This window comes from Stigmatopora argus, chromosome 17 (assembly GCF_051989625.1).
Source record: "Stigmatopora argus isolate UIUO_Sarg chromosome 17, RoL_Sarg_1.0, whole genome shotgun sequence".
NCBI lineage: Eukaryota > Metazoa > Chordata > Actinopteri > Syngnathiformes > Syngnathidae > Stigmatopora > Stigmatopora argus.
In genome coordinates, this window is record NC_135403.1 from 14,964,350 (window position 1) to 14,976,845 (window position 12,496).

The 12,496-nt window shown below is 57.3% G+C and overlaps 3 protein-coding genes across 8 annotated transcripts; all 3 read left to right on the plus strand.

Moving 5' to 3' along the window:
- Positions 1–770: 770 nt before the first annotated feature.
- On the plus strand, positions 771–4,420 carry LOC144091784 (tomoregulin-1-like). Its single transcript, XM_077624420.1, has 9 exons — positions 771–1,465; positions 2,084–2,193; positions 2,266–2,395; positions 2,472–2,501; positions 2,619–2,715; positions 2,788–2,936; positions 3,014–3,167; positions 3,232–3,393; positions 3,626–4,420. The coding sequence occupies exons 1-9, from the start codon at positions 1,324–1,326 to the stop codon at positions 3,702–3,704; spliced, it is 1,053 nt and encodes a 350-aa protein (XP_077480546.1). The 5' UTR covers positions 771–1,323; the 3' UTR covers positions 3,705–4,420.
- Positions 4,421–4,481: 61 nt separating this feature from the next.
- Positions 4,482–6,605, plus strand: LOC144091786 (caveolae-associated protein 4a-like). Its single transcript, XM_077624423.1, has 2 exons — positions 4,482–5,183; positions 6,078–6,605. The coding sequence occupies exons 1-2, from the start codon at positions 4,845–4,847 to the stop codon at positions 6,528–6,530; spliced, it is 792 nt and encodes a 263-aa protein (XP_077480549.1). The 5' UTR covers positions 4,482–4,844; the 3' UTR covers positions 6,531–6,605.
- Positions 6,606–6,900: 295 nt separating this feature from the next.
- sycp2l (synaptonemal complex protein 2-like) lies at positions 6,901–12,277 on the plus strand. 6 transcript variants are annotated; one of them, XM_077624479.1, is made up of 24 exons: positions 6,901–7,056; positions 8,243–8,362; positions 8,436–8,549; positions 8,626–8,727; positions 8,805–8,838; positions 8,913–8,992; positions 9,054–9,142; positions 9,212–9,246; positions 9,323–9,465; positions 9,553–9,605; positions 9,722–9,767; positions 9,841–9,933; positions 10,019–10,094; positions 10,164–10,309; positions 10,452–10,545; positions 10,627–10,679; positions 10,746–10,812; positions 10,893–10,960; positions 11,041–11,074; positions 11,171–11,508; positions 11,575–11,669; positions 11,731–11,830; positions 12,006–12,064; positions 12,137–12,277. In XM_077624479.1, exons 1-24 carry the CDS (start codon positions 7,006–7,008, stop codon positions 12,195–12,197), a joined length of 2,151 nt encoding a protein of 716 aa, XP_077480605.1. In that variant the 5' UTR covers positions 6,901–7,005; the 3' UTR covers positions 12,198–12,277. The 6 variants fall into 6 exon arrangements, with proteins under 6 accessions (XP_077480605.1, XP_077480604.1, XP_077480606.1 ...); XM_077624478.1 differs by having other exon boundaries at positions 6,902–7,056; positions 10,161–10,309; XM_077624480.1 differs by having other exon boundaries at positions 6,906–7,056; positions 8,805–8,829; positions 10,161–10,309.
- Positions 12,278–12,496: the final 219 nt, after the last annotated feature.

Consider the following 12,496-nt stretch of genomic DNA (forward strand, 5'->3'; position numbering starts at 1 on the left):
TCTTGACGGAAACAGTTTGGAGCACTTGCTCACGATAATTGGGTCAAAATGGGCTTGTTTTGTTACTGACGACATGAATTGATGAATGAGATGAATAAATATATCTTGCTCCAGCTCTACAAAAATGTTCCCCTCCCTCCCAGTCCTAATGGATTGGACGTCTAGCGCCGTCCACTCGCGGTACAGAAAGATTCTCCTTCCGTGTCGACGTCAAGGGACTTTCCTAACGAGCTCTTAAGGCTTTAACATCACAAAACGAGAGCGCGCGCGCGCATGGATCAATAAGGCTAAGAATGATGGGATGGGAGCGTCCTTGGCCGCCTCCCCGTTTGCGGTGTGAAAATTGCTCGTTAAAGGCAATCGATGAAGAAATTGAAAGCCTCGCTCGTTGGATGCAAGTCGTCACGATGATCGAAACTTGCAGTCAAACCGGAATCGTGGTCTGATGCTGTGATGCTTTCTGTCTGTCATCCAAACTTGCCTTGCGAATTCTCTTTGAATGGAACGGCTGCGAGCAGAGAGCCCTCTGCTGGAACTTTTTCGCATGTTCGTAGATCGTCGCATGTGGAAAAATTGTATTTTTTAAAATAAATAAATGCGATTAATAATCCTCTGCGTTTGGTTAACAGGGTGTACCCTGGCTCCTTCCCATAGTTAGTTGGGATGGACTCAAGTATGGGACACCTGGAGTGAGACAACGTCGTGACGTCACTCTACCGAATACTTGTCCCCCCTCCCTTTCTCTCTCTCTCGCTGGGAATATAATGGGCGGGGTGTCGCTGTGGTCACGTGAGCCAGCCGGGCCTTTGTTGACGAGATCGCTCGAAGAAGAAGAAGAAGAAGACGAAAAAGGAGGAGGAGGTCCAAGAGAAGAAGGAGCCAGCAAACCAGCGAGCCAGCGATCGTGGAGAAAAACCAATCTGAATCCGGATCCTAATCCTAATCCTAATCTGCTCGGACTCGGAAATCGGGATCCTCGCTTGGATGTCGTAGAGCTCGTGTCGCCGTCGCCGCCGCCTCTTGAGCTCGCAGCGCGGCTCCGGGGGGATGGAGCCTGCCGGCGAACGCTGCTAGTCGAGGACTTCCAGAAGAGCGTGCGAGTCTACGTGGGGGTCGCCGTCCCGCCCCGTCCCGTCCCGTTCCGTCTGGTTCCTTCCCGTCCCGGCCATCGCTCCCCTCTTCGTACCTGCTTCTCCCCATGGTCGACATGAGGCGCTGAAGGCCATCTTTGTTGTTCTCCGCCACCAGACAGCGTTTTTTTTTCGTTTTTTTTCTTTTTGCACAAAAGCTCTCCTTCCTCCTCCACGCCTGACGTCATCCATCATGGCCCGTCCGGTGGCCTCCTTCCAACTGCTTCTCCTTCCCCTACTCCTCTTCGTCCTGGTCGTCGCACAGCTGCTTCCCTTGGCCTCCACCTCCACCTCCACCGTCGAATGTGGACCGGGAAAGGACCAAGAGTGTCCAGGTGACACGCACGCGCACGCGCACGCGCACACACCTACTTTGCTTCGGCGGCCGCAGACGTCCAATTCATTCCGAGTGGGACGGGTGGGTTCTCCTGACTCCTCCTCCTCCTCCTCCTCGAAATGAATTGGACACCTCCGGTCGTCAATGGTACTGAATGATTGAACTCCTCTGAGTGCAGTTAGCTTTCAGGAATAAACAATACAGGCTGTTAACCTTAACCCGTCGGCCGCCACCGACGGCGATCGTTGTCCGCTCATCCGGACCGGCCGGATTGGACGCCGGTGGCCGTCGATGGCCACCGATCGATTCCAAGTTGTCGCCCGCCACGGACGGCAATAGACGTTCAATTCAATTGAATTCCCGCCCCCCCACTTCAATGGCGCCGAAGCGCTATCGTCGGCGGCTAGCCTCCGCGCCTGTTGTCGCGTTGTCGTCGTGGCGACGACCGCCGAGATCCTCCGTGTGGTTTCGTCTGGGCCGGCTGGATGTTATTTTCCACATCCTTGCTAGCGAGCTAGCTACACGTGCGGTTGGGACCAGTCTGTGGACGCGCGGGCCCCTCCCGGATACGGACGGCCCCGCGTATTCAGCGTGCCTTTGCCCACCTTTCTTCCAGACGCGTCGGTGAAGAAGAGCGACCTCCGCGTCTGCGACGCGGGCACCTGCCGATTCGGCGGGACGTGCCGAGAGAACGGCGCCGACATCAAATGCGTGTGTCAGTTCCACGTAAGTCCGGCGCCGACGGGGGCGGGGCGTGGCCGGACGCTCGTTGTTGACCTCTTTGGCTTTTTTTGTTAGTGCCCCAAGAAGTTTGTCCCCGTGTGCGGCTCCAACGGCGACACCTACCAGAATGAGTGCTTCCTGCGGCGAGCGGCGTGCAAAAAGCAGCGGGCCATCGGCACGGTGGCGGAGGGCGCCTGCGACCGCGGTAAGCGCCGTACATAGGGAGAGAGGGAGGGAGCCAGCGAGCGCAGCCTCACGGTTTGCTTCCCTCCGATGGGCAGATGGAGGCTCGGGATCTGGAGATGGAGGAGGTACGTCGTCCGCCGTCATTCTTTTCCGCGTACTACTCGTAAATAGATCCGCATATTTTGCCTAAAAACGAATCACGACAACGACGGCCATCTAAAGACGGCGTCTTTCTCGCGTAGACGAGGAAGGTTCGGGTGGCGTCCGCGGGAAAAAGACCTCCAAATGCGGAAACTGCAAGTACGGCGCCGAGTGCGACGAAGACTCCGAGGACACGCTGTGAGTAACGTCCCGGGGACAAACGGGGAAGAAAAAAAGGGGGTCGTGACTGAAGGGAGGTCGTCGGGGCAGCTGCATGTGCAACATCGTGTGCAGCGGCCACAACGACAACCCCGTGTGCGGCAACGACGGCGTGACCTACGAGACGCCGTGCCACGTGCGCGAGGCCTCCTGTCTCAAGCAGACCAAGATAGACATTCGCCACGTGGGCCGTTGCCAGGGTAAGCTGGCCCTCGCCCTCGCCGCCGCCGCCGCCGCCAACCAGACGGGCGTCGCCCACCGCCGTCGCTCTCGTCAGACAAAAGCAGGAAGGACGACGGCGTCAAGGCCTCGGGAAAGACGTTGGCCGAGGGGGACGGCTCGGCTGAGGGCTCCGCCCCCTGCCCGCCCGACCGCGCCCTATTTTGCATCCACGGCCAGTGCGAGATGAGGGACGAGCGGCCCGCCTGCAGGTACGGCCGTCGGCCCAAATCCAGCCACGGTCGGCGAGCTGATCTCTGTCGCCTCCGCCCGCAGGTGCTCGCCGTCGTACGGCGGTCCCCGGTGCGAGCGTCCGCTGGACTTCAACATCCTCTACGTGGTCCCCAGCGGCCAGAAGCTGCATTACGTCCTGATCGCCGGCGTCATCGGCGCCGTGCAGATTGCCATCATCGTGGCGCTCGTCATGTGCTTCACCAGGTAGTCGCCGGGGACGCTAAAGCGCCCGTCGGCCGCTAGCCCTCCCGCCGCTAGTCCTTCCGCCGCTAGTCTCGCACCCAGGCCGTTTTTTGACTTCGGCAGATGCGCCAATACCAAATATAGTATCCGTTCAGTGAAGCCATACGGGTCCATCTCCATTGGGGATGCTAATAATAAGTTAGCCTTTGGTCCGCCATTTTTTTGACACGTGCCTTTGTCGCCTGTCACGCAGGAGGTGTAACAAGGCCAAACCAGGGCGGCGACAGAAGCAACACCACTTCCCGTCCGGAACGTCGTCCAGGATGATGTAGCGCCGACCCGACCTAGCCTGGCCCGGGCTAGCCCGGCTAACTCGGCTAGCTCCCTCTTTTTCCCCCCTCCATTTGGTCCACTTTTTTTCACAGACACTTTTGATAACTCCACTGGCGGTGCCTCTTTCTTTTGACTCCCAAGGGGCCTTAGTTGTTCTCTGTCTCGTATCTTTATTTAGTCATTTTTTTGATTGAAAGAGGCGGGCGCGGACGAACTCCGAGGCTCCGCTCCGGAGGAACTTTTTGAGGGTTAGCGCTAGCGCCTCTTTGTTGCTTTTGTTTACATTTTGCAGTAAGCGGCACATTTTTGGCTATCCTATTGAAAACGTTTGTAGCTCACCACTTGGACATTTTTCCAATTTTGTAAAGCCTTTTCACCACGCCGGGGGGCGCTGTCGAGCCCGGCTGAGACCGTGACCTTTGCTTCTTTTCTACTCTTTCCCAAGCGGTTCACTCGCTCGCCCGCTTGTCGTTTTCGGGGGTGAAAAAGGAACTCTGATGTTTGTTTTTATGGATGTTTTGTCTTTTTTTTATACCTTATTTTAATATTATTTTGTAATTGTGACATTTAGAGATGCTCTTTCCCCCTGTTTTTAAATATTTGATGTCAGTAGCTAATGTCCATGTTTTAGATGAGATGTAGTTTGTTGCATGCTGCTGTGATGTGACGGTGCCAATAGGATCTTGTACCATTAAACACCACGCTAACAAATGAACGGGAGCTCGGATTGGTCGCTGACATCACCCGGGCCCGTGCTCCGGCGGGCGGGGAGGTTAATTTTAGGTGTCAGCTGGCGCGGGGTGGGAAATCCCCCTCCCCGTTGACGGACGGCCCCTCGAGTTCATCTTGCTATTCCGATCCATCTGACCGTGCGCCTTGGCATCCGCCTTAATCCCGAATCCCTCTCCGTTTCGGGGGCCCGGAGAAGTCGTCGGCGAGCCTCGGATTGCCACTCCAGTCGCTCGCCGCTATCGACGAGGATAGACGTGGGATTGGTGGGAAGGGTTAGCTTTTGCCAGGGCCGTCTTAAAAAAACAACAACCCCGCGTGGTGTCACTTCCCCTTCTGGCTGGCCGCAGCCCCTTTTTCTTTTTTGAGACCCCCGCCCGCGCTCGGCCAGTCGCGGGGAGGCCGGCAGCATGACGGACGGCTCGGACGCGGCGGGCGTGACGGCCCTGCTGGAGCGCGTGGCCTCCCTGATGGAGAGCGTGCAGGCCACGCAGCAGCGCATGGAGGAGCGGCAGCTGGGCCTGGAGAACGCCGCCGAGGCCATCCGCGGCGCCGTGCTCAAGCTGGCGGCCGAGCAAGGGGCCGCCGCCGTCGGCTTGGAAAAGCTCCTGGAGAAGACGCGGAAGGTCGGCCGACACCTCAAGGACGTGCGCGTGCGCCTGGAGAACCAGAACCTGCGCGTCAAGAAGGTGGAGGCCACGCAGGGGGATCTCCTGGCAAAGAATAAGTTCCGGGTGGTCATCTACCAGGTCGGCATGAAGCCGGTGCGACGGGGGTTGTTTGGGTGTGGTGGTGGGGATTTGATAGTGGGGAATTTCCATTCAAACTCTAGGAGATGAGCTATTCTGTTATTTTTTTTTAAGGGGGGAGAGCTATCTAAACTCAGATTTATTTATTTTTATTACCGTATTATTTATGATGTTTTATATCTCTCTAGACAAAATATTCATGTATGGCAATGTGTGCCCAACTCTCTTTTCCATATTAGCTGTCCTACCACACCTGAATCAGATGAGGCTTGATTGATTGATTCAGCTGTGTTGGGGGAAGGGAAAGGAAAGGAAAGGAAAGGGAGCAAGCAGCCCTGGAGCAGCCTAGCCAGTTAGCCAGTTAGCCAGTTAGCCAGTGAGTTGGCCACGGTCAATCCCCGTCCGCGGTGTCATGTTCCGTAGCGATGGGAAAAACAAAGTCACCTCACCGGCCGCCATCCCCCGTTGTGCGCTGGTCGGCGAAAGGAGGAGACGCGTATTCGAAATAAAAATTCAAAATAAAACAATAAAAAAGACGTATCGCACTTCTCCGGGTTAAGTGCCGGAGGTGCGCCTTTGTGCGTGGAGGGAGTGACTTGGCGGAATGACCTTCGACCTCTGACATCACGATCCGTGCTTTGTCAACGAGCCAGGAAACCCGAGCGCCCCGCCCGCTCGCCCGCCGATATCTTTAGCGAGCCAGCTGCCGTCGGTTATTTCCGGAGACGGCCTCGTTCCTCCCCCGCCCTTTCCACGAAGAGGGCTCGCGTCGGCACGTCGCTTTCGTCGGGCTAAATCTCATTCGCGCCTATCGCACGCAATCGATTCAAGACTTGTCGTGGGCGCGCCCTCCTTTTCTCGCCCGTTTGAATTTGTCCCCCGATCTTCCGTCAGGGCGACCGGGAAGTGCGAGAGGCCACGCCGGCCGAGGAGGCGGAGCCCAGGGGTGCCGGCGCCCACCAGGAACCCTCCGCGGGGGCGGCGCCCCCGTCGGACTCGGACGACGAGGAGTACATGGTGGTGGAGGAGGCCGACGTGGCGGCGGCCCGTCAGAAGAAGACGGGCCTGACCCGCATGGAGAGCCTGAAGGCGGCCTTCTCGCGGGAGAACCTGAGCAAGACCCGGGAAAGCCTGGGCACTAAAGTCAACAGACTGGGCCAGCGCATGGTGCCGGACGAGCGGCGCCAGAAGATCAAGGAGACCCTGGCCAAGGGCGTGCTGAAGAAGGAGAGGACGGTGGCCGAGGGCCAGGAGGGGGGCGCGCCCGTGCCGCCCCCCAAAGGCCGCCGCCGCCCCTCTGACCGGGAGAGCGACGTGCCCGTCTACGACATGAGGCAGCTCTCGTAGGCAGCTTTCGGAGGGCGACGGCTGGCTTTTCGCAACCAAATGTCGGGCCCGGGTGTCAATAAATTGCAGCTGGAACCTTGTTTCCTTTATTCTTAGCGATAGCTTGCACTGCACTCATATATTGACAAATGTAGCGCGCGTATACGTATTAAAGTGAATCCAAAACACAAAGTCCCTCTGATAATGGCCCTTAACAACCCCCGAAAGATGATTTTTTTTTGAAGACTCATGGCTGCCGTTGTCAAAGCTAGGCATCCAATTGATTAAAAGTGGGAGGGTTGACGCTCTTTCACCCCCGCCCCTTGTCAAAATGAATCGGTCAGGCGTCCATTCATTGCCACCAATAAATTAATGAATCCCATTGAACTTCTTTGAAAAACACAAGCAAGACAATCTATGGATTTGCCTGAGGAAAAAGTGTCTCCCGAAGGTCGAAGGTCAAGCGTCACCACTTGGATTTAAAGCGAGGCTGTCGATGGCGCATGCGCTAATCATGAACGAGCTGCACCTGCGTGCTGACTATATGGTAACTCACTCAGTCGTCATTTACTTGTTCCTTTCTCCATACCTGTCAACTTATACGTTTTTCCCGTATTTTATACCTTTTTTGATTATTTCAAATTGTGTACACTGTATAACAACTTTTGTACGGGATTTTTTTAAAGTACGTTTTTTGTAAAAGGGATCTTGTTTTACGCATTTCGGCTCTAATCCGGATCGTCTCGGTCACTGGTAGCAGACGAAAACGTCATCGTCAACTGCTAATATTGTCATGCTTTAAGCATGATATGCGCACACGAATTCCCCTTTCACACGAAACAGGAAATGATTAAATCATTTCCTGTTTCGTTATTTAAGCAGCTATGAGTCATAGCGCTTGGGTCCGAATACATTCACGGTCGCGTCACGACAACGCGGCGCGACCATAACACTTTTACGTGCACGCTAGTATGTGAGTAAATATGTGCCGCGTTGCATTTGTACGGTTTTCTATTGCTTAATACGGGGAATTACAATCATTAATACGGGGAGGAATTGGCCCAGGTTGACAGGTATGTTTCTCCCTCCTCCCTCCTCCCTCCACCTTGTGACCGAATGTCTCGTTTGGGGTTAGAAAAAGCAGGAAAGTCACGTGGAAGGACCTTCTGACTTGTTCGGACCTGTTCGCCCCATTGAGCGAGCGACTTTGCCAAACCGGTTCAGGTCGAAGTTGAAAAGAAAATCTCAAACCATTTGGCCGTTTGTCGGGCGTCCAAACTGGAGCTTTAGCGTCCCCAGCTGGTGATTGTGAGCCACGCCAGTCGTTTTTCAGGCCTTAGTCACCTTATAAGTCACCTGAAAAGCGACCCCCTCCCGCGACACGCTGCGGCGGCCATCTTGGTCGGGGCGACATTCAGACATGCAGAGGATAGAAGGAAAAAAAAAACTAAACAAAATTGTATGTCACAAAATAGAGCAGAATCAATGGGACAATGCAAATAGTTGGGAAATTTGCTTTGCAACCATGAGGATTTGGGCTTATTTCCTGTTCATTTCACCTTATTTGAGGGCATTTAGTTAGAATTTCCGAATTCCGGATTGCCGGCTCACTTCCTCTTGTTTGAGGTTCGAGTCCCTGTTCCGATCCCATGATGTTAATTGGGGGGATTTTCCTCTTCTATTCCGGGTGACTTTTTTGGTGCGCTTGTCAAACGCTTTCCCTGACGTGGCAGCTGGAGACGGAGATGGACGCGTGCATGTCCGACGGCGAATCGTCTCGATTGGCTCGCTCGCTCCTCAACGAGGGCTTGACCGACACCACGCTCTTTCGGCTGAGCCTGCTGGTCCGCAAGGTGAGCGCCCGCCGACGGGCGCCGACGGGCGCTGACCCCGCGAGAAGAGTCACACGTTCTCTTGGGCTCGCAGAGGCTGAGTTCGGCCGATTTTGGCCGCGTGGACGTGGTCCTCAAGTCCTTGGAGATTCTGCTGGACGACAAAGACGTGGCTTGCAACCTGTTCGCCTTAGCCATCACGTACCAGGTAAGGTTTGCGGCGCTGGAGTTTCCCACTTGGGACGGGTACCCAACCGAGCCCACCGCCGGCGCTCCGGCCTCAGGTGCTGTCGTGGTTCCAAACGGTGCGCGACCGTTTGCTCTCCGCCGACCAGAGGAGCTCTGCCCAGACCCCTCTGATGGACAGCTTCTACGACATCCTGCTGGTGAATGACGGCGGGCGGACATTTTGGCCGCTCGGTCTGTCTCTTCTTTCAGGCTTAAAGACTTTTCTCTCTTTCAGCTGCTCAGCCGCTCGCGTCCTCCAGGTGGCTCAGGTGACGGGTGGCGCCACGTCCAGTGGCGTCGCCAGTAGTGACGGCCTCTTTCTTTCCCTCCTTCCGTCCGTCAGGCTCCGACCTGGACGTGATCCTCCTGGAGCTCCTGCACACCTTTCTGGAAGGCCGGCTGCACTACGGCGTCAGGCTGGAGGTGAGCGGCGCCGCCCGCCTCCTCCGCGGGAAGGTCCTGCCGTTTGCCTTTTCTCTCGCAGGCCACCAGAACCTTCAACAGCATCCTGGATTCTCTGAGCAGAGAGGGGAAGAAGCACGTCCAATCGAAGAAGGAGCTTCAGGAGAAGATGTGAGCACGCCGACGTTCATCGACCGGTAGAGCGCTGGCAGATTGGCAGATTGGTCCCTCCCTCTGTAGGTTGGAGGTGGCGGCGACCATCCGCACCATCGGAGGTGAGCGAGCGAGCGAGCGTGGCGGCGTCGGGCCCGGCGTGGGCCCGGCGTCAGGCTGGCCCGCTTTTGGTTTCAGACTACGAGCTGCAGGCCAGCTTGCTGGAGGCCTTGTGCCGTCTGACGCCCAGGAAGGAGCGGATGGCCCGAGCCGGCGTCTGGTTCTCCCGCAGCGACTTGGCCGAAGCCTTCTGCCTCATCAAAGACGGCGACTTTGAGTTGGTCCGTCGGGTGTCCGTCCGCTGGCGCCGGCGCCGACGCCGTTGGACCGCTGGGGCCCCGTCCCATCCACGTCCGCGTCCCCGACAGGACTGTCGCCGCTTCCTCAACTTCCTCAACGATCGTCGCGACGACCGGGAACGGTGAGCCCGCCGGTCGCGCCCCGTCGTCCCCTCGTCGCGGATTTCAATCCGTCGACCGTGAGCCGGACGTCCCGGGAGTGATTTTTTTTTTTTTGTTGCTTTTTTTCTCTCCTCAGGGTTTGGACCCTCCCGTGCGTCCGAGCCTTCTTGGAGACCACCGAGGTAACAGAAAGCCGCCTAGGACGCATTTGCCCTCCTGCCGTCACCTTGTTTTTTTTGTTGTTGTGCTCTCGAGCTCTGCCGCCCCAAAGATGAGAAACTGGACGAGTTCTGGGTGGACTTCAACCTGGGCTCACGATCCGTCACCTTTTTCGTGGACATGCCCGAGGTGGTCTTCGCCCCGGAAGCCCGCCGGGTGCCTCCCGTGGGCGCCCCCCGTGGTTTGAGCGTGTGCGTGTGTCATCATCCTTCAGGGCTTCCTGTGGGGTTCCGTGCATCTTCTGATGGAGGAGGTAGAGCGCTACCGGCTGGAGGTGCGGCAGGAGGAGGGTGAGTTGGGAAACTGCGGCAACTCCGACAACTCCGGCCTCGAGCCCACTGCGCCCACTCCGTCAGAAGGAGGCGGGTCCTGGGCCGTCCTGGGCGTTCGCATGAAGGTTCCCGTGACGCACCTGGGCGTCAAAGGACACCGGGTGGAGCTGCTCTTCCGGCCCCAGCTGCTGCAAGAGCTGCGGGCGGCGGCCGGCGGCGTCTTTCCCCAAGAGGTGCCTGAAAGCCAAACGCGCTCGGATGGCTGCGGCTTCCCGTCCAAGTTAAAGCGGTGCACCACGTTGGGGGGAAAAAAGAATGAATGTGGCCGACCATTTTCCTTCTCCGCGGCGTCCGTCGACCGTCTCGTTCTAACAGGTGGCCGAGCGAGACCCGGCCGAGGGAGCCCCCCCCTCGGAGACCAGGACGCTGGGGCGATGCGGCAGAAAGAGGCCCCGCGTTCAACTGAAAGGTGGGTCCTTGGCTCCTTGGAAGAACGGATGACACGAAGCTCCCGCTGGCTGTTTCCGCCCGCCCGCATGTGTTCTCGCAGTCCTCCCCCTGTCGTCGCCCTGCACCTCGGACGAGGACGCCAAGGTTCTCAAGGTAACGCTCTCGACGCCGGCGTTCGCGCAAGCCATCTCCGGGCCCATCTCCTTCACCACTCGGCAGATTTCCAGAAGCAGCGCGGAGGTCCTTTTCCAACAGGTCATTCACTCCACACCCTTAAAGGACTCTGGTAAGCGGAAGGGACGGACGGCCAAGGCACCCGGTGCCGACGCCGACGCCGACGCCGTTTAGACCTTTGCTGACTTGCAGGCGTTCTTTTCGAGGAGGAGCCCGCCATCTTTCAGGGGGACGCCTTGAACCTTTCTCCTATAACAATGGTTGGATTTGAGCACCATGGACTCTGTTCTTCCGGGAGGTGACCCGACCCCGCTGACGCTTTGACTTTCTGTGTTTGCAGGACAAGTTCGCTTCGGGCGACAAAACGGATTCAGGTCTCAAATACGCGGCGTCTAGCCGCCTCAAATTGGACCGTCGGATTCTCGGCCGGTCCGAAACCGGCGCTTGTGCCCGTCTTTTGTTTTGAAAAGGCTACCTGTCCAACCAATGCGACGATCCCGGGAGCGAGTCGACCGCCGCCGGTCAGATCGATGCCGGAATCCACCGTCCGGCCGTCGCCGATCGACGTCTGGACTTTGACCGAGAGCCGCCGATGGCGTCGGCGGAGGGCGATGCCGGGCCGCCCTCCGTGGTGGCGCCAGTGGCAGTGGCAGACAAGGAGGGGGAGGAGGAGGAGGTGGAGGAGGAGGAGGAGGAGGAGCCCGCCGGGTCCAGTGGGCCCACCGGGCCCACGCCCCTGTCGGACACGGCCCCCGGAATCACGGATGCATTGGAAGCGTTGAAGAGAAGCTTGGAGCAGCATTTCCACGTCTGCTTTACTTCCCGTCCCTTCTTCTGATGGCCCTTTTGAACTGCAAGTTTTTCTTTTGGGCAGGCCCGCCGGCAGAAGGTCCGGGCCCAGGTGTCGTCGTCGCCCCGGGAATTCCAACGGCACGTGGACTCGCTCTTTGACGACATCCGGCGGCACAGGTGCTCCCGTACCCGGATTCCGTCGATTCCGCGGCATCTTTTTGACGGACGCTCGGCGCAGGGCGACGCTCCTCGAGGACTTTGAGACGTCTCTTTGGAACCTGGTCAAGTGTTTGGAGGAAACGTCCGCCTACCTGGACAACATGTACTCGCAAATGACGGTCAGTTAACGTTAGCCGTTCCTAAAGCCCCCGTATTGTCATTGAAATGAATCGACGTTAAATGAATAAATGTACGGAGCCGAGTCCAATGTGCATTTTGGTATTGCAATGCATTTTATACATGCGTATACGTACAAAAATGGGGGAATTGTGTTTTGTTTTTTTTTCCTTGCAGAACTTCTTCCAGTCCGAGAAGCGCCGACTGTCTGATTTCTGCGAGGAGCACCAGCAGAGGTGAGCGTCACCTTTTTGGAGTCCCGGCGAGAGGCGAGCTCTAAAGGGCGGGGTTCGCCGTGTCCATTCCAGGTTGAGGTCCGGGGAAAGCCCTAGTCTGGGGCGGAGTTTGCGTCCGGCCGACCCAGAGTGACGCCGGCCGTCCTTCGCCACCTTTCCCCTCTTTTCGATCGCACTCATTTGAATTTTGAAAATAAATGCAAGCAAATGAAATGGGTCTGTGTGGATGTCATTGGGAAAAATCCGACGGGCATCACCGTCCGTCTCTGAGTTGAAATGGGGAAGACGAAGGGAAAAAAAGAAGGAAAAAAGGAAGGAAGGTTCTTGGCACTCACAGTCCAGGCGAACAAAGTCGCTCTGTAATCGCCCGTCATATTTTGGGGAAGGGGGCAATTCTCGGGGTGGGGCTCGCGGGCCTCCTCCTGGCACCGA